We start from the raw sequence: 19444 nt of genomic DNA on the forward strand, positions 1-19444 counted from the left end.
AAACAATGTCTCGACATTAAAAAAAATACTGTAAAGAGCAGTAATAAATGAAACAAATTCAATATTTGGTGTGACGATCCTTCTCTTAAAAAAAAATAGTAGTCTCAGGTACAATTTGTACAGTTTTATAAGGAAATTAGCTGCAAAAATGCAGCAAAACCCAGCAGCCTTCATTATGTTTTTTTGTCTGAAAAGTGGTCCCTTATGTAATCTGCTGCTGACATACAAACTTTTTTGTACCATTTAATTTTGTGCTGAAAAACTAATGTTTGGAACTCTAAAACGTTTTTGTACTGAACCAATAATGCAGAAGTCATAAAATAAAAATGTATAACAAAGTTCGTACTAAAAAAAAAATAGGGTGCCTAAGACTTTTGCACAGTACTGTGTGTGTGTGTCTGTGTATATATATATACACATACATACATACATACACACACACACACACACACAGTACTGTGCAAAAGTCTTAGGCACCCTATTTTTTTTTTAGTACGAACTTTGTTATAGTACACGTGTATATATATATATATATATATATAAAATATATACATTATATAATATATATTGATTTTACACACTTACAGCATTATCGTATCGCATTTTTTTTTATATCATGCAGCCCTAAGTAACATCCAGATCCTTAGTGAAGTTGTCAAGATTAGGTGAACCACGACAATTGAAAAGTCACACGTTCCCTTCCCACAGATGAAGCTTGTTATATTAACAGCAGGCACTTTACCTGTACATAGTACAACACTGATTGGTGTTGCACATTTCAGATGGCTTCTCATTCTCCTGCAATTTGTCGGCTTAAACTTGCTATAATTTTTGTAACGTACCCTGCTTGCTCCCCAAAATTAAATCCCATTTTGATATTATTTTCCAAGTTAACAATGTCAGTATACATTAAGCTATGAGATAGGAAGTTGCTGAAAAATGAAAAACAATTTTGAGTTTAGATACTGTTTGAAGACACATGATCAGGTTTGCAGTTGATGTATATAAAAGAAATGTATATCAAACAATTTCTGGTGATATGTCAGCACTTTGCAGAATGACTTGCAACATTGTTTTTGATGGGAAAAAGGGGATTTTATATCAAATAACACAGTGCAGATATATGTATCATGCACTGTACCTTATGGGAGAATTGCCAAGAAAAGGTCCTGTTTTCACTATATAGCCATTTGAGAGGGGAAAAAATTGACTGTCTATGTGAGGGGGAAAAAAAATCAGGTGTCTATGAAGTTTTCCCACATGTCGAAATCTTTCTTTAAAGATAGGCCGTTTCTTGGCACATTTTTCAGAGACTGGATTTCAATCAGCAAAAGCTCCAAGGCATTTGGTTTGAGGGAGAGTGTATTTGCATTTAACCCAAATAAATCAATTCAACAATATGAAGATGATACCCCATGCCACTCTTCCTTAAAATCTTTTAAAATATGAGGGAAAAAATGTCCAAACACCCTACATTGCCAAATTTGGCAGTCTAAAGAAGACAAAATATGACTTCAAACATAGTTTTGCAAATGTTTCCCACAGTATGGATAACAGGTATGACACCTGTCAAATTTGAGCGAGATACATGCAATAAGTTTAGAGATACAGTTCTCTAAGTGACAAAAGAAAGAGCTAGCTGAATGCCCCATCTTTAAAACCATATATTACAAAAACCAAAAGGAACTAGAGCAAACGATTTTGCATGTGCTCATTCACTCATATGTAGGTACTCGTTAAAAAAAAAAAAAACAGATGGTGACCCAGGACAATTCTCAGTTTTGGGGAGATCTGGCATGGAATGACCCAGTTTTTCAAAACAGCAATTTCAGTTCAGCATCTTACATTGTCAGAACCTAAGAGATACAAGGCCTGTGTACTAGCTGTTCTTGCATTCAGGAGTGTTTCCTGGACTGCAAGGTTGCATGCTCTGTCCCAAACAGCCAAACCCCTGTAAGCTAGAGCCTGTGCACCTCTCACTGAAACAAGGACAAATCCCTGCCTGTGGTATTTAGGGAACCAGCTGTATGCAGATAAACCATTTCTGAATGTCTTTTACTTCCAGCGAGCCCAAGGAAACTACTGCTTGCAGCTGCCAGCAGCAATCATAGTCTCCTCAGTAGGAGCTGTTACTGCATATAGAGAGTGGGCTGGCTGAATCCAACTGGTGAGTGCAATAATGTCTGCTACATATTGGGGTGACACGGTGGCTAGCGTTCTCAATAAATCTAGCATTACACCAATAAATTGTGTGATCTGTTTCAGTGTTATGGAGCACTTTTCTGAGCTCACCTTGAAACTGACTGCCTTAATGTCAGCAAGGTGGATGGATGTGTCTTGAATAGCCTGCTTCTTGGTGGTGGTGCATAGAAGCCAGTGGGCCAAATACGGCAGTATCCTAATGCCTCTTGCCATAAGAGGAGACAGGGCCACATATATGGATTTCAAACCCACCTATGGTACTAGAGAAAATTAAAACCTGGAATGTTTGTCCTTGGAACACAAATCTCAAAGTATCTATGTTCAAGGGTGATGGGAACATTGGTTTTTTAAAAGTTGAAAAAAGAGTAATTTTTCTAAAATTGGTCATGGTGTTTAAGATATTAAAGAAAATGGTTCCAAAGTATCTGTTAGAATATTATGTATTTGTAAGAGAGGTTCACGGTCATTCTACAAGGGCGAGTAGTAATGATATATGTCCTTGTAGATTTAAGAGTGAAATGGGAAAAAATTCTTTTTTATATACTAGCTCTGTTGCTTGGAATAAATTACCTGGGTGTATTCAAGAGATACAAGTTGATAGTATTTTTAGAAGGGAAGTGAAAAAATGGTTGTTTTTTAATTGATGTTTTGAAGTTGGTGTGGTGAGTTTCTGAACTTGAGATTGATTGCACTCCATTTATGTTTTTGTTCATCCATTTTTTAAACATCGAGGACCACAATGGAAATAAGCCGATGGCTTTTTTGTGTATTTTATCCTCGACAGTTTTGAAATGAGTATGAATTAGCCTTTTTGGACTTTTTTGTATTATGTTTTAAATTTTGTCATAATAAAACAAACAAACAAAAAATAGGAGTCACACAGAGCCTCCTGGAGAGTTTATTCCAATGCTATCAGTAGAAAGGCTAAAATATTACTAGTGCATACCACAAGCAATGCAATATCAGGAGTTCTCAATGAACATCATCAGTGTGTCTGCATTTAGTGCTTAGGAAGCACACATCTGGGTGTAGAGCTTCATCTGCTGAGACCACCAGCAACACAGGCATCAACAGAAGGGATGTAGCTAACCCAGGCTGACCTGCTTGTTATCTGTCAGACTTGCTAAAGAATGTGACACCAAGTTAGAGTCTGTGTAGCTGAGTCATCCATCCAAAACCTCCTTTAAATTCTTGCACTGTGGCACAGAGAATTCACGACCAATGCTTTGCAAAAGAGCATATTTATTTCTGCAGGCTGCACATCACATTTCAATCCCACTTGGATCACTGCCATTTTGAGGATGGCTGTCACAGCTATTTTAGAACCTGTCAGCAGTGCATGCAAGCTGACAGAAGCTAATCAAGACTCCTTTTTGGCTGCTATTGAGGCCAGAATTAAGCATGGCACTTCATCTTCATCTTCAGTTCATCTGGTCAATATCAGCCATTAAAAAGATTCCAGGGGTTGTTGTTAGTGTGAACGCTCAGCAGAAATGGCAGCAAGGGAGAAGAATGAGAGGCAACTACCGCTAATAAGTGAAGATGAAAACTAGCACTACTGACTGGGAAAACGAAGCGGGCACCAAGGAGTCCCATAGCGTTCTCCAGAAAACATGCTAGAACATGAACATAAGGAAAATGCACTCACAGCAGCAGAAGAGAACATAAGATAGCTATGGATAGCTTTGGAGGAAACTTTGGAGACTCTGACTGTAGTAATAAGCTGTTACTAACCACAGAGCTCCATATGGTGTACACATGGTCTGACATCTTTATGAATCAAGAATAAGAAAAGGACGGATACAAGACAGAACTGCTGTATATATTCATTCACTGCTGTATTTTCAGAAACCACTTTATCCTGAGCAGGACTGCAGTGGATCGGCCATTGCACAAGGCAGCAGAATTGCCCGCGGATGGGACTGTTTGACAGAATTATTTATTAATTTATTACTGCATCATACGTCATTTCATGACTTTGTTCGCAGCTCTAAGCATGCGTGAGTATATTCACCAGAAGCTGTCTAAGCGAGTCGCACCGCCCCTAGCGGCTGCAGCGGGTAAGACAGAAGCTGCCTCCTCGGTCTGAGGGGGCGTGACGCCTACACAAGCTACTGTACAGAACGAACTTGTATCAACACGCACATTTTTTACTCTAAATAAGTTTAAACACGCAGGCAACGCTCTATCCGCTACTTAGTGCCACCCAAATTTGTTATGAAACACTTTTGCCTCTCAGTTGTACGTGTGCAAGCAGCAGCTACCGGCATGGAGCTCAGCGTGGGGGAGGGGAGAGGCTGTCCGGCCCTCTTTTCCTCTCCTTAAACTTTGAACAACTATAAGTCGCCATCTTAAAACAAACGCACACACTTGCAACTGTGCTTTAGTTTACAAAAATAACTGTCAACATCGTATTCTTGATAAACAAACGCTGACCTTTTAGTGCACTTTATGACACGACTGTGTAGTTTTAAGGGAAAATGTTGATCTTTATGTGCTGATTTCTGTCCACCATATACATGCACAACACTACAGTAACAGTCGGGCATGTTTCAAGGTATCGCATCAGGCTCCATAAGACTACTCACCTTTTTTTTGGTGTAGTGCTTCTCTCGACCTGAAGCCAACTGGTTTCCACTAGGACACGTTTCTTTGCTAGGCTCTTGCAGGGAGCACGTATCCACTATTTGGGTGTCAATCCCGTTTACCGTTACGGGTGATTTCTTTCTGGTGATGACTCCGCCTGTCTTCGCTGCAAAATGCTCGCTGTGTTTAGTGCAGTAGTTTCCCGCATACCCGATGCTACCGGCGCCGCTCCCTCTCACGCCGGCTGGGTTCTTATCGAGGAGGCGCTTCGAAGTCATTTTCAAACAGGCCAAGTGCATCTAAAGAAGGATAAGATGTCGGCAGATTCTACAGCCTAACAAGGAAAGATACATTTAAAATGACTCTGCTGACTACAAAGCCCAGTTATTTCGGCGGAGGCACTAAATAGTACTACCAGTCTAAAACAACCCAAAATACAGCCGGTAAAGGGAATAGCTCAAACGATTGTTTTGCTTTTCTCCCTGCCCGAACCAACGTCACGCCCACTCTGAACTGCGCGTGCAGCCGGGCGAGATTTCATATAGCCCCTCCTCTCATTGATTCCAATTGGCTTTTGCCGTAGATAAATATTCTATTTTGGCACGCGGCCACTGAACAACGGCTGCCGATTGGACGATTTGGAAATTGTCAGGCTGCTTCTTTTCAGCGAGTGATGGGGGTGTGTCTGATTTCGCCGGCCGGTGCTGACTGCTGAGAGAGAAGAACACGCATTGATACAAACTCTCTACTGCCTGCAGAAGCAGTGCACTTTTGCACATCAGATACACAATGCCAGAGTAAAATCAATTCCTTCACAAGAATATTTCTGAAGTAGTCTACATCTATTATATTATACACGCCTTTGCAAGGCTTCTAATCACGTCTAGCACACGTCTACTTGTTGCTCGAAATAGCCAGGCCAGTTCGTCGTTGCAAAACAGGTTAACCTACAAGTGATAGCGATTTGAGGTGGGTTTTTTTTAATATTTGATCCACCTTACACACACACACACACACACACACACAGAACTGATAGGAACTGTGCCTGAAAACTTACAACACACGCAGAAAGCTGTCACGTGGGATGTTTTCTCCACATGCTGTTCACGCTAAAAACATTCTTACATTATCGTGGGGATAAAACTATTTTGTAAACTGCATAACAGTTAACACACATATTGCTTTAATATTCAACTTTATTACAAAAATAAAATGCAACAATTTAATGAATTATTAGGTAGAAAACGTTACAATTCTTTTTCACACTGTTATATTACTGAGACCAAAAGTTTACATACTAAACTCTAGTTGCACAACATTCAGCTGCAATAAGCTGATCCTGGACAAATGCATAAGAAGCAGAGCTGACAAAAAGATTTAACTGAATGTCTGTAGGAAGCATATCCAAAGCATACGTGTGCTCAGCTCATGAAACAGCAGTACCATGGGGCATTGTGGGGGGCTGGCATGAAATCTTCACACCTTGGGATAATTAGTTTCATTGAAAATGCAGTTTGGATGCAGTTTGGTTCTATTCCTTCTATTCCAGCTCTACATGTGCTAATACAAGGCCTGAAGGTCTGTGCTTTAGCAGACAGCTTCATGAGTCAGAGGAACTTGAAGTAAAGAGAGGGACACTTCTCCAATCTGGAAACTGTTGTGTCTCAAGGATGCACATTAGTAATGCTGATCAATGGTTTGGGGTTGCTTTGGGTGTGCGCATCCATACTGCTTTTAAAAACTCATGCTGATATGTACTGTGTAATTCATCACACAACGCAATAGCGTGATGTCTCCTCCTGGCCTGCTCCTTTTTTTGCAATACGTAATATTTACTGCATGATTCAATTCTGAGCACAGATTTTGGGAACACATTATTTTATAAAATTATTCTCCTGTAGAATAAATACCACGTAGAAAATGTAGTATTACGTTTTATAAAATGCACACATATGCAAGATTAACCAATTAAACACTGAAACACATGCATGGCAGTGGTGCTAGCATTCTTAACAATTATAATAAATGTGGAAAGTAAACAATGATACATTTTATTTTTCAGAAAATAAATAAAAATCTCATATAATCTTGATATATGGTATATGTATGATAAAAGATACTGTATTTGACATAACCCCACATACTTAAATTTATATTTAAACTGATCCCTGAGCTAATCATTCAATAAATATTATACCCTCACAACTGCACAGAATTTTCCCTTAGCCTCTATGGTAAATAGATTTAATAATTATAAAGTACACACTGTGTCCCAATTCCATGACCCAGTTCCAAATTCCAAATGTCTCACATGTGCCATGCGGCATGTGAAAAGCCTTTTTTTTTTTTGGTGGATTGTACTGTAACATGCAGAAAGCCTACAGCAGGAGGCTTCCTTCTGAAAGATTCTTGGTAGTGACCAGAGCTGGTGCTAGGTTTACCTTATCCTGTGTTAAGCAGTGCTGTTTAGGCCAGCCAACAGCCAAAAAAACCAGAGGCCATTGTCCAGATCTGGCACCTGAGGACAGAATGTGGACCCTGCGAGATACATAGCCATTACAGACTTCAGCCCTGCACAAGCCAATCTGACCACAGTGCTCCTGCATGCCAGTACTACACGCCCCATAAACCCAAATGTCTACAATACCACAAAGAAATAACACCGTTAACTTCATGTGTTGAGCCTTGCTTTGTTAACAAAGTGCTCTTTTTTTTTCCTCATCTCTATTTCCTAGAAAAACCTTTGCCTCTTTTCTAGGAAATTAATGAGTGTCCAGACTGGGACATTAAAAAGGAGACTGACTCTTTCTCTGTGGGGGAAAACCATGCTGTCAACTGTTCAACTGTTCTAGGTTTTCTGGCTGCCAAAAAATGGGTGGAGGATATATGCCATGTTATTCAAAAAAAAAAAAAAAGAAAAAAAAAAAAAGAAACAAAAACTGCTGTAGTATTCAAGAATTATTTCCTTTATGGCTTTTAAGTCTGCCCAGAGGTACAATATCACCAACAGAAACATGCACAGCTATCTATACCATCTAAAATTCCACACATAACATAAATACCCTTTAATAAACAAAATCTTCTGCACTGGTGCAAATGAGTGAGACTAAAGAAGAATAATTTTAAAGACAGATCTGCTGAGGTCTTGACGAGGCCATGCATTACCCCAATGCTTTCAGTAGAGATTGTATCACAGCAGAGAAGCCAGATTTGATGCTTTGCCTCTCAGAGACCTTTTGGAGCTGTAAAGGTTGACTCTATTAGTCTGAAAAAAGTCTATGGTATGTGCTCATTCGTCTGTGTTCGCAACAAAAATATAATATCTCGTCTCAAGTACACATTGTATTCATACATATGTGCTTATCACAGGTACATTACAGACAGGTGTATATCGATCTCCACTGCTTTACACCAAAATTTGTGTATGCATGTATGTTGACGTCTCACATTCTAGTCTATTTTTCAGACTTCTTTTGAATTCACATGCACCCAACCAAGATCTCTACAGCCCTGTGACGTACATCTCCATGCCATCATTAAAGGTGAAGATGGTGGTGGTGCTGGTGGTGTTGGTACCCTGCTTCACGTCCCCAATGCTCTCATAAAAGTTCTCGCAGGTCATGGCCGTCTCTGGTCCCTGCGGAGGCCCACAACACTTCTTTGGCGTTAATGTGCTGCTGCACAGCATTTCTCTCTTTTGCATGGGGTTGACAGTGGCATAGGCCGGGTCAGAATCTAGCACCTTAGGCCAAGTTTTCTCTCCCACTGCCTCATAGCAGTGCTCCCCTGACGGCCATGATACAGGTCCATTAGAGCCCTTCTCTCCAGAGCCTACTTGCCCACTGATCTGCTGTGCTGACCCCAGATGTTCTTTCTTCAGGGGTTTACAGATGGTGGAGTATGTCTCAAAGATCTGGGGAGAGAGAAACCACAGACTAAGAAACACAAAGCTCTGCCAGAAGCCAGGCAGTCAGTAGTAGATTGCATAATACAAACCATCCTGAGGAGCAAAGCACTTGTGTCCAGAAAGGAGGAAATAAAAACCTCCTAGACACATTCATAAAATGATTTCTCTAATTTCAGAAACACCTTGAGAAGAAATCTCATTATATATAATTATCACAAAGGGAGTGTAGGTCATTTGACTATTGAAGTTGGTTGCCTAGTTAGCCAGATTACTAATACTCATGCTCCCTGCTGCTTATGCTAATGAGTTTTCATTTGTTCACTGTCATTCACCGTATGAATATAATCGTTTTGGTTTGAGTATTCCCTCCTCAATCCCATCTAGACCTGTCTAAACATGTCTAAACAAGTACTGTGGTTTGTGTGCATATGTGTGTGTGTGTGTGTGTGGTTTGAGCTTGCAGGGGAATGTATGCTAAATAAATCTGCTTGCATACAGCACAATTATGACCCACTTTGACAAAGAGAGGCAGTGCCAATGCAAACGCTCTTATCTTCTAAGACTGGCTTCAGTGTTACCTAACTGCCAGATAATGCTGTTAAACTTTTACCACAAGAGCTGACCAGTGAGAACACACATCTCAAACTGGGTTAGCTGCAGAAATACACTCAGTGATTCAGATAAAGCACTGCAGTTTTAGTCTGTAACACCCCCCATCAAACACACACACACACACTAATGCACATATGCTAATATTATAAAGCATCTTTTACAAGAGTGATATGTGCCACTTCAAGCCAAATGGCAAGTGAATGTGTAATGAGCATGTCTAGTGATGAATTCAGCTCAGTCAAAGAGTGACCTTTATGGAATTTGTTTGTCAGTGTAAGGAGGGTGGTGAGAGAAGAGAGTACTTGGAAACACAATTATGTCAGACGACTGTGCTATAGTTGCGTGCTGTAAATAATCCTGTAAATAAGACTGTCTAGTCAAAGCATAACCCCTGAACGCAGAGTTCAAGTCTTTCTGTATTTGTCTCACTGTGTTTTTTCTGTGTTAATTGAGCTCCTTGCTTTGTGTTGAAAGATGTGGACTCTGAGAGATGTGTGGGGGCAGAGGGAGTCAACAGATACAAGTTTCAAAACTTACAAAACTGCAGCTGTTGAGAAAGCATTAAGAGGGTTGGTCATTTTCCCAGATTGCCATTTGGCTCCACTAGGGGGAGCCATACTTGACAGTGGTTCGACCCAGCATTGGCAAAAAAAAAATGTTTGTTTATGCCTGGTTGAATTTCCCAGATCTCAATGCAAGTGTCAATCTCCTGGCTACATGCACTGTTTCTACAGCAAAGCTTCTGCAGCATTGCACTGACCCAGTAGGTAGATGTGTACAGTGCTGTGCAGGGGCAGGGGGAGTCATGTGGATAGAAGTTTCAAAACTTACAAAAATGCAGCTGTTGAGAAAGCCTTAAGTGTTGTTCATTTTCTGAGTCTCTCTCTCTCTCTCTCTCTCTCTCTCGCTCTCTCTCTTAGTTCAGTTCAAGTCAATTCAGTGACCATTACAGCAGTTACAATGTTGTCCAAGCATTGAAATGAGAAAGAAATGACAATCCTGGTGGGACCCTCTTCACAAGGTTAGGAATATGCTTAATTTACATATGTAATCTTGTTCTATGAACTCCAGATAACTACCAGGGATAGTGTTTTACCATCTGGATACCGTCTTGTGCAAGTGCATGTCAAGACCTTTACCACAAACTCACACATTGACCTTTTGTCCTCATAAAATGCTATCATCAGTGGTCATTGTTCCCTTTAGAACCTTCTCGCGGAGTTTGGCTCCAGTGGTTTCGAGTGACAGGCTGGTGGTTATCTCAAGTTACCTAATGTTTTATTATAACCCTCATAAGTAATAGGGGTGGTGTTTTAATACATGGATAACCTAAACCAGTTAATCACAAGGAATCACCTCACCCTGACTGCACTGACTGGAAGGGTGTTTGAATATGATCACCGCACTGGACAGGTGCATGGCCATGCTCAGCAGTGCAGAACTCATGGAGCAGCATCCTCTCAGTAATGCCCATGACAACAGAACATGCCTTTTGGTGTGGCCCGTCACGGTAGGACAATGCATTTAGTCCATTCATAGGCTGTGGTGATGACCCCTCACCCAGTGGCCCAAAAATCTGCTTAGACAGCGACCATGCCAAATGAATAGCTGATTCTATGGCAAAATAGCTGTTGTGCAACTCAGATAGCACCGCAAGGTGTATATTGAACATGGTAGGGAACGTTCTGCAGATTGACCCTTGCAGTGCACTGAGAAGTTCATCTCCATGTTCTCAGGGTTGAGATACAAACCATAAGCAGGAACCCAGGGTTCAGCCACATGGTCACTCAGGAACCATCAGGTCATCAGCGTACGCGGGATGAGCTTATCTCTAATGTATGCGTTTCTCTTAGCCCTTTCTGGGAGGTGATCATCAGCCAAAAATAATGTCTAAAATGATACTCCAAACATTCTGTCTGGGTCCATATGAGTTATTAAAGGACTCCAAACAAGGGGGATCCCATGACTGACTCCTGAGGTGCATGACAGATGGACACTGCCTAGCTCTGTAATCAACACTACTAGGGGCTACCAGTGTACAAGGCCCAGTGTGAAGATCTATGCCATAACCATCATTCTGCACACCATATCAAGGGACCACACCCAGGGGTGCAGACAGCCTGGTCAGGGTGCCACACCTTTTTTGCTTGTCTGTGACAATGAGTCTGCTGGGCAAATATTCCCAGGGTACTCCAACCACTAGTGAGAGGGTCTTGTTGGCCTTTTCAGGAGCCTCAAGTAGACCACTGAGGTCCTGTTGCTGAAACTGGCCACTGGGGAGCACTATTTGTGTTTGTGCACACACAATCAAGCATAACTCTTGGAAAATAAGGTGTACAGTTAAATTGCTTTTTTAGCTTGATTGTTTTGCTCAATCCATACAAAATTGACTTTTGGAACACACCCAAATGATCAAATTACCAAATCTGTGAATATTTGCATAATATGTGAAACCTACTTTTGCAAATTAGTCCTAGGATTTTTGGATCTTTAAAAAATTGCCGTCAAACTACTCCAGAGAATGTGAAACTCAATAATTATCAAAAAAATGCTGACATTTATAAACAATATGGCCATTACATGCCAATCAATTCTTATGAGGTGGAGCCTAATTTACTCTAACAGCTTTTAAGTCATAACTGGTTGCAAGGATTTGCACAAAACTTGAAAGGTACATACAGGAAACATTCTGAGGTCATATGCATAAGTTGTGGTCCTATGTAGGGGCAGAGTTAAGTTCAAATAACACTTTCCTAGGAACTAAAAGTCCTATTGAGCTCATATTTGGTAGACTGCATTTCTGTGCTAATCTGTAAGTCAACCTTTGATGATGACCCGATTATTTAAAAAAAACAAAGCCACCATCAGCCAATCAGCTTATAGCAGGATGGGTTAACATTGACCTATTGTCCTTAAACTTGAATGATAGGGTCTTCTAGGAGCACACTAGTAAGCCATGCAACTAACTCAAATCCTATTCATGGTTTTTCCCACAAAAGCAAGTATATCTCTAGAAAATAATCTTAATAGCGAAATTTGATTTCCCCATAATCCTTTGGCTGAACACATAAAAATCTGCCTTTTGGCCACACCAATATCCAAATTTATGAACATTTACATAATATGCTAAATATATTTTTGCAAACTAGTCCTAGGAATTTTTCACCTATGCTCCCATGGTGTCAAATTACTCAGCAAAGTCTGATCCTCAACAATTATCAAAATCATTTTGAAATTTGCAAACAACCTGGCCTCCACATGCCAATCAATACTAGGAGGAGCTTGATTTACTTAAACAGCTTTAACTGAGGACTGGTTGTATGTATGAAACTTGCAAAGCATCTTCAGGCCAGTGTTATGAGGTAAGCAAAGTTTGAGGTATGAATGTTGATATGGGGAAGAGTTAACTTCAAATAGTTGTTTCTCAGGAACCAAAAGTCTGATTGAGCTGAAATTTGGTTTGTTTAATTGTTCTGCTAATCTGTAACTGGATTTTAATTTCCATTGTGTTACTTCAAAAAGTCAGCCAATCAGCTTTCATTTCAGCAACATTTCATGACAATTTCAGACATTTCATACTCAAGTTTTGTGAGGAATCCTGGTATGTATGTTCATCTATGGAGTTTTTATTGTTCTGTGTAACTTGCATAGAACTGGCCACTGGGGGCAATATTTGCTGAAAGTGCTTGGACCCCAATGACTGCCGCTTGTGGCTATATTTATTATTATTATTATTATTATTATTATTATTATTAGAAAAGGAAAGGGAGCTAGAAATAAGTGAGTTTTCATCTCACACCTCCACCCTCCATTACCACTCATTCCATTTATTTCCTGTCCGAGTAAACAAACGCTGACAGAAAATAGACAGTGCAAGACAGCCATTAAAGACAGAGTCAGCAACAGCAACATGTGGGACATCAGACACTATTCATCCACTCTGAGGGTCATATATTAGAGACAACCATGTGTGGATATGTGCAGGTCACATAAGGCCTTGGGTGTGGGTGTGTGTGTGTGTGTATGTGAGAGAGTGTGAGCATGAGTGGTCAAAAAAGCCAGTAGTCCAAATAGATCAAAGGTCAAAATCTGAAGACCTTAGCTTAGCACCCTGTCTCAGATGTCAGAAAAGCGCTGTGGTTTTACCTCGGTGGTGCTGGCATTGCTGTGGCCATTCTCCAGTGCTGGATCCCTCAACGAGTGAATGTTGCTTTCTTCCGGAGGCTTCCATATGTACTCCTCTCCATTACCCATGGACACTCTCCCCTAGTGGCCAGAAAGAGAATTTTATACACATTACATACATTATATTATATTATATGTATATATATATAAATAAAACACACAGTGACCATAAGATATCAAATTAAGTTCTCATCAAGTTTTCATTCTTGTTCTTGCCTTCAATCTCTTTTTTCCTTCCATACACACACACATACATGCATGCTTGAAGCATGTTTACCACAAAATACTCAACAACTTTTTCCACAGAATAAATTACAGCAGTCAATATTTTGTCACCATTTAAAATTCAGTGTTAAGTGTAGGGGTTAGAACTTGGATGCAGAGTTAGTGATGAAAGTTTACAAGCATGAATGGTTGCTGTGCGTCCAGCTATTTATTTTCCTGACTGAAGCAGTTACCACCTCAGTATTTCCTCTCTACTACCTTTAACACAAAACACACAGTGCAGCCTGTGCAGCCTGCCAAAAGCCCTCTTACGTAATTACCCCATCGTGTGCTGCATTTGCACATGCACACAGTTCTGCACATAGCCATTCACAGGCTGATATGAAATGCACTTAGCATTTGGCAGCATCTGTATTGGTGCACAATTTTGTAGCAGCAGGAACACAAGCAAAAATGCGAGCAGACACACACACACACACAAACAAGCACACTTTGGAGAAACACAGATATGCACATTCATACGTCATACTCAAAATATACATACCTATACACTGTTTTACTCATCTACTGTATACAACCAGAGGTTGATATTTAACATCACTGATTTATACGAAAAAACATATCCTATGCATATTCAAACAAGCATGTATGTTATGCCCTATACCAAGCAATGGTATATGGATAAAATTTCTTAATGATGGTGTGAATCCATGCAAACTATGGAGTAACACTCTGGATATGCTACATCCTCTTACATTTCCAGACATTCCTACCTGGTGTGTCGCTTGGCTATCTATTTGTTTTAGAAATTTAAAAAAATTCAAGAAAGAATTCTTGTACAGATCTACAAAGAAAAAAAAGTAGCAATACAGTGGATAAATTTAATGACTGAACATTACAGTTACATTGCCCTTGTTGTTCTCCAGGGTGATGTTTGACCAACTGTGTTATTGACAGTTAAAATAAGCATAGCTATTTAAGCATATAATCTTATATTTACAGAATATAGCTGCAAGTGGTGATTATCAGGGTCCAAGCAGCTTCAGTAGATATCAATTACTCTCCTGAGTAATTTCACACTAAATTTGTGAAGACTGTCCAAAAACCCTAGGACTAGCTCACAAAAGTAGGTTTTGCATATTATGCAATTGAACAAAAAATCCATCATGACAAAAATTTGTGTGCAGGGCCTAGTTTAATTTGACTTAAGCTAAGGAATAGGGCAAAAAAGAATTTTGAATGTACGACTTACAGTTCTTGAGATTGGCCAAAACATATACACTTGCGCTATGGCACCACTATCAGGCCAGTTAGGTCCATCTCACTTGCCTGCTTTCAGGCACAGAGTCATACCTAAATCTGATTGGCCAATGGCAGCCATGTTTTTTAATTAATTAGGTCATCATCAAAATCCACTTATAGATTAGCACATGAGCACCCAAAAAGGTGTTATCTGACCTTAGCTCTGCCCTCTTTGTATAATCACACCCCAAAACTTTGCATATGACCTCAGAATCTGTCATATGATCATAACATAATCTGGCAATCATGAGTTACAACTGTTTGAGTAAATAAGACTCTGCCTATTTTGGTTTGACAAGTGGCAGCCATGTTGTTTATGAAAGTCAGCATGTTTTTGATGATTACCGAGGTTCACACTCAGTAGTTTGACACCAAATTTGGGAAGATAGGACAAAAATCCTAGGACTAGTTCACAAAAGTAGGTTTTGCATATTATGCAAAGTATCAAAAAATCTAAGTCCATGAGATATGTACCAAAACGTAAACACTTTCGCTTGCCTGAGCAGACAGAGGGAGTACTACATGTTTACCAAGTTTCATGTCTCTATGACTTATGGTTTGGTCTGCACGATTTGTTTAAAAGCAATAAATAAATAAATTAATTAATAAATTAATTAATAAATACACAAGCAGTGATCTGCTGTGTCCAAGCGGTCTTAGCAAACATTGCCCCTAGTGGCCAGTTCTTGCCAATGTACATAGAACAATAAAGAGACCATATATGAACATACTTATGTAGTTTTGTGACAATAGCTCAATGCTTGTTAGCAAAAAATCCATCATGCCTTACAGTTCTCGAGATACAGGAGAAAAAGCTTGCGCTATAGCACTACAATCATGCCAATGCTGGTCCCTTTACTTCCCTGAGTAGAGATGGGAATTCTGCTCAATGTGACAAACGTTGGTGTTTCTATGACTTTACGTGGAAAAATCCTAACAATTCCAATAGGGTTTCAAGCACTTCATGCTGGAATTCCTAAATACAGCTGCAAGTGGCAATCTGCTGGGGGCCAAGCACCATACGCAGATCACAACACAGGTAGCTAGATCTCTTCAAGGTGCGTCAAGAACACTAAAGCAAATACAGATGAACATACTATTAAAATTTGGTGATGGTAGCTTAATGGTAAACCTGTGAAGTGTGTGCTGCAATGTGATGGCTGACGGCTGACCCCAAGGGGGCTGACCCCAAGGAGAAACAGTTATTTGAATCTAACCCCACTGCTCCTGAAATCTGTAAGATGAACTATATTTTCTAATATGACCATTGTATCAAACAAAATCGGTGGCTGTGTTCTCTGCAAGAACAATTGGGTCATGATCCGCTCCATCAGGAAAAAATGATCATGTAACACAGTTGATGTTACAGATTTGAAAGTAGTGGCAGAATTCACTGTAACAACCATACTAACACCAGATGCATAACCGCATAAATATAACATTACTATATTACGCATTTGGCTTAATTAAAGTCAAACAACAGTGAAAATAACACAGTCGTACTTACTTAGTATGCACACACACTGCACCTAACTGAAAGTAAGTAAACAAACCAACCACTAAATAAACTTAACGAACTAAATAAACTTAGCACTCAGCGGTTCTTGAAACAAGCACGAGTCTTTTCTTCTCTCACAGTAGCACCGAGTTTGGTGCTCGCAAATGGCACACTCTGATTGGTCAATCCAATCAAGTCCATTTAAAGGGACCACAGCTTCTTTAAAAAAACAATCATCTCCCCTGAAAACAAACATACTCTCATACCTCGCATTTTTCTGATGATACACACATACACACACTTGCACACAGCCCAGAGTCCAAAAGACTGCCATATTCTGAGTATGCAGTTTTGGTAAGCTATATCTCTTTCCCAAATGTATTAATTAGAAAAATGACTTGAAAGTTTTCAATTTTGACCAAGAACATCAAATTTCACCTTCCTAAATCAAATGGTTGAAGAGATGTATGCATTTTTTAGTTATACTGCCCCCTATTGGCCAATTGTTAATTGAAAGTTGAGGGGTGGCCAGGGAGTGTCCTACGGACCATGTATTGTAAAGTTTGTAGAAACTTTGCAATCAGAAAATACGGCTATTTTAGTACACACACATGCAACAGCCTATAAAATTTCATTGACCCGTAGCTGCCAAATGTTATGGCCAATCAATATTGTTTCATTATGTTTTCGTCAGGAAACTCTCTACTTGCTAGATTTCACATTTGCTGATGGGATGAATGGCCTAGGAGTAGTTTGAAAAAGAAGTTTTGTTTTCAGAAAATGTTCGGAAAAAGTATCAGTTAAAAGTATTTAAACTATAGGGCAAAAAGATGCAGGAGGACTCAGGAATTCCGATTATTAAATAATTCTAATTATCTATTCTAATTAATTTTGCGGGTCACACTCTGCTGAGTAGTTTGACACCAAAACTGTGAAGATAGGTAACAAAAAAATAAATAAATAAATAATAGGACTAGTTTGCAAAAGTAGGTTTTGCATATTATGCAAATTAGCTAAAAATCTATGGTGGCAAAGCTTAATGGTTCTTGAGGCTTTCTGTTCAGGAGAACCGACTGAATAAGGAGCAAAAAGAATTTTTATTGTAGGACTTAAGATATTTGAGATATGAGCCAAAACATAAAATACTTGTGCCACCATTAGGTTGATCAAGCTCATCTCTCTCATCTGCAGGGTTCAAGCAGTCTTAGCAAACATCGCCCCAGGGGCCAGTCCTTACCAATGCACATTGAACATGGACCATAAAGGGACCATACATAGACATACTTATAAAGTTTTGTGACAATAGCTCAATTCTAGTTGTGCGAAATGACTGCTGAAAGCTGATTGGCTGAAGGCAGCCATGTTTTTGAAATAATTAATTGGTGATTAAAAATCCAGCTATAGATTAGCGCATTGATGCAGCACACCAAATTTCAGCACGATCAGACTTTTGGTTTCTGAGAAATAGCCATCTCAACTTAACTCCACCTTTTTTTAATGGTTACACTCCAAATCATCTCAGAATCCTTTGCCATACATGCATTTCAAGTTTTGTGTAATTACGTGCAGGCATTCTTGAAGTACAACTGTTTGAGTAAATCAGCTCCACCGCACTGGGTTGACTGGTATGTGGCAGCCATATAGTTTATAAATTTCAACGTTTTTGATTATTTTTAAGTTTCATCTTTTCCTGAGTACTTCTGACACCAACCTTGTGAAAATCCAACAAAAATCCTAGGACTAGTTAGCAAAAGTAGGTTTTGCATATTATGCAAATTATTGTAAATTGGACTGGGCGGGGCTAAATGATTCAAATGGCAAATTTATATAGGTTGAGCCAAGCACTAACAAGAAATTTCACTGTGACTCTTATTTTTTAAGAGATATGCTTGTTTTTGTGAGCAAAAACATGAATAGTGCCCCCCAGTGGCTAATTGCCGTGAGATTGTATCAGATAGTAGTGGGTCCATACTTGAACCTAATGAAACCCACAGTGCGTACTAAATGATTCACATGACACAGGTTACCGTTAACAGATGAGTCTATATTTTAGAAGCACCAACAATATGGCACAGCCTAACTCACCTCACACACAATCACACCATATGCAGGGCCTGGGAAACTCCAAACATGGGTCTTAAAGCAACATACTCCCAGATCACTACACTACCATTCAGGTTTTGTGCCTATAGTGCAATGGAAACCCTGTCAAATGCCTGCTGAAATCTCATTAATTAGTGGTGGCAATGTTTTTTAAGTAATTAGGTCCTAATGAAAAAAATCACTTACAGATTAGGACATAGATGCAGCAGACCAAATTTGAGCTCAATCGGTCTCATGGTTCCTGAGAAATAGTTATCTGACCATAGCCCTGCCCCTATGCATGACCATGCCCCAAACTTTGCAAGTCACCTCAGAATCTTGTCTTATATATGTGTTTCAAGTTTTGTGAGAATCTATGCAATCAATCATTAGTTGCAGCTGTTTGAGCAAATTAGAAAAAATGATTGCCATGTGGCGGCCATATCATTTATAAATCTCAACTTTTTTTTGATAATTATTGAGTTTGACTCTCTCCTGAGTAGTTGGCATCAAATTTGTGATGATAGGTATTATCACATTATATTATCATATTATACAATTAGCAAAAAATCTAAGTGGGCTAAATGGTTTTTGAGGCTTTTGTCATGTCTCTATGACTTAGTTTGGTCTGCACAAGCCCCTAAAAATAATACAAATCCTAACAAAAAACTCTAATTAAATAAACATATCTTACTTCTGAATTTTTGCACATCTAGTCTTGCCTCCACACTCTGAACACTCCCTACTGACAGCACTTCTCTAACTCTCCTTAGAGACTTCAGCCTCCCCTCTGACAAGCTTGAGTCCTGTTGCCTTCTCCCTCTACTGCATTTCTTCTCCCAGAC

At 39.5% G+C, this 19444-nt stretch overlaps 2 protein-coding genes across 4 annotated transcripts in view; both read right to left on the reverse strand.

Moving 5' to 3' along the window:
* Window positions 1–5312, reverse strand: part of slc2a4rg (SLC2A4 regulator) — a 75429-nt gene extending 70117 nt beyond the window's left edge. Inside the window, exon 1 of the mRNA XM_026920086.3 lies at window positions 4791–5312. Coding sequence (XP_026775887.1) covers window positions 4791–5087 — 297 coding nt within the window. The 5' untranslated portion in view covers window positions 5088–5312. The remainder of the gene's footprint in view (window positions 1–4790) is intronic.
* A 429-nt stretch (window positions 5313–5741) lies between these two features.
* LOC113530775 (uncharacterized) overlaps window positions 5742–19444 on the reverse strand; it is a 58845-nt gene continuing 45142 nt past the window's right edge. For all 3 annotated transcript variants that reach the window (XM_026921090.3, XM_026921088.3, XM_026921087.3), the window contains 2 exons: window positions 13454–13573; window positions 5742–8701 (listed from right to left, as the gene is read on the reverse strand). In XM_026921090.3, coding sequence (XP_026776891.3) covers window positions 8291–8701; window positions 13454–13573 — 531 coding nt within the window. In that variant the 3' untranslated portion in view covers window positions 5742–8290. The remainder of the gene's footprint in view (window positions 8702–13453; window positions 13574–19444) is intronic.

This window comes from Pangasianodon hypophthalmus, chromosome 16 (genome assembly GCF_027358585.1).
Source record: "Pangasianodon hypophthalmus isolate fPanHyp1 chromosome 16, fPanHyp1.pri, whole genome shotgun sequence".
NCBI lineage: Eukaryota > Metazoa > Chordata > Actinopteri > Siluriformes > Pangasiidae > Pangasianodon > Pangasianodon hypophthalmus.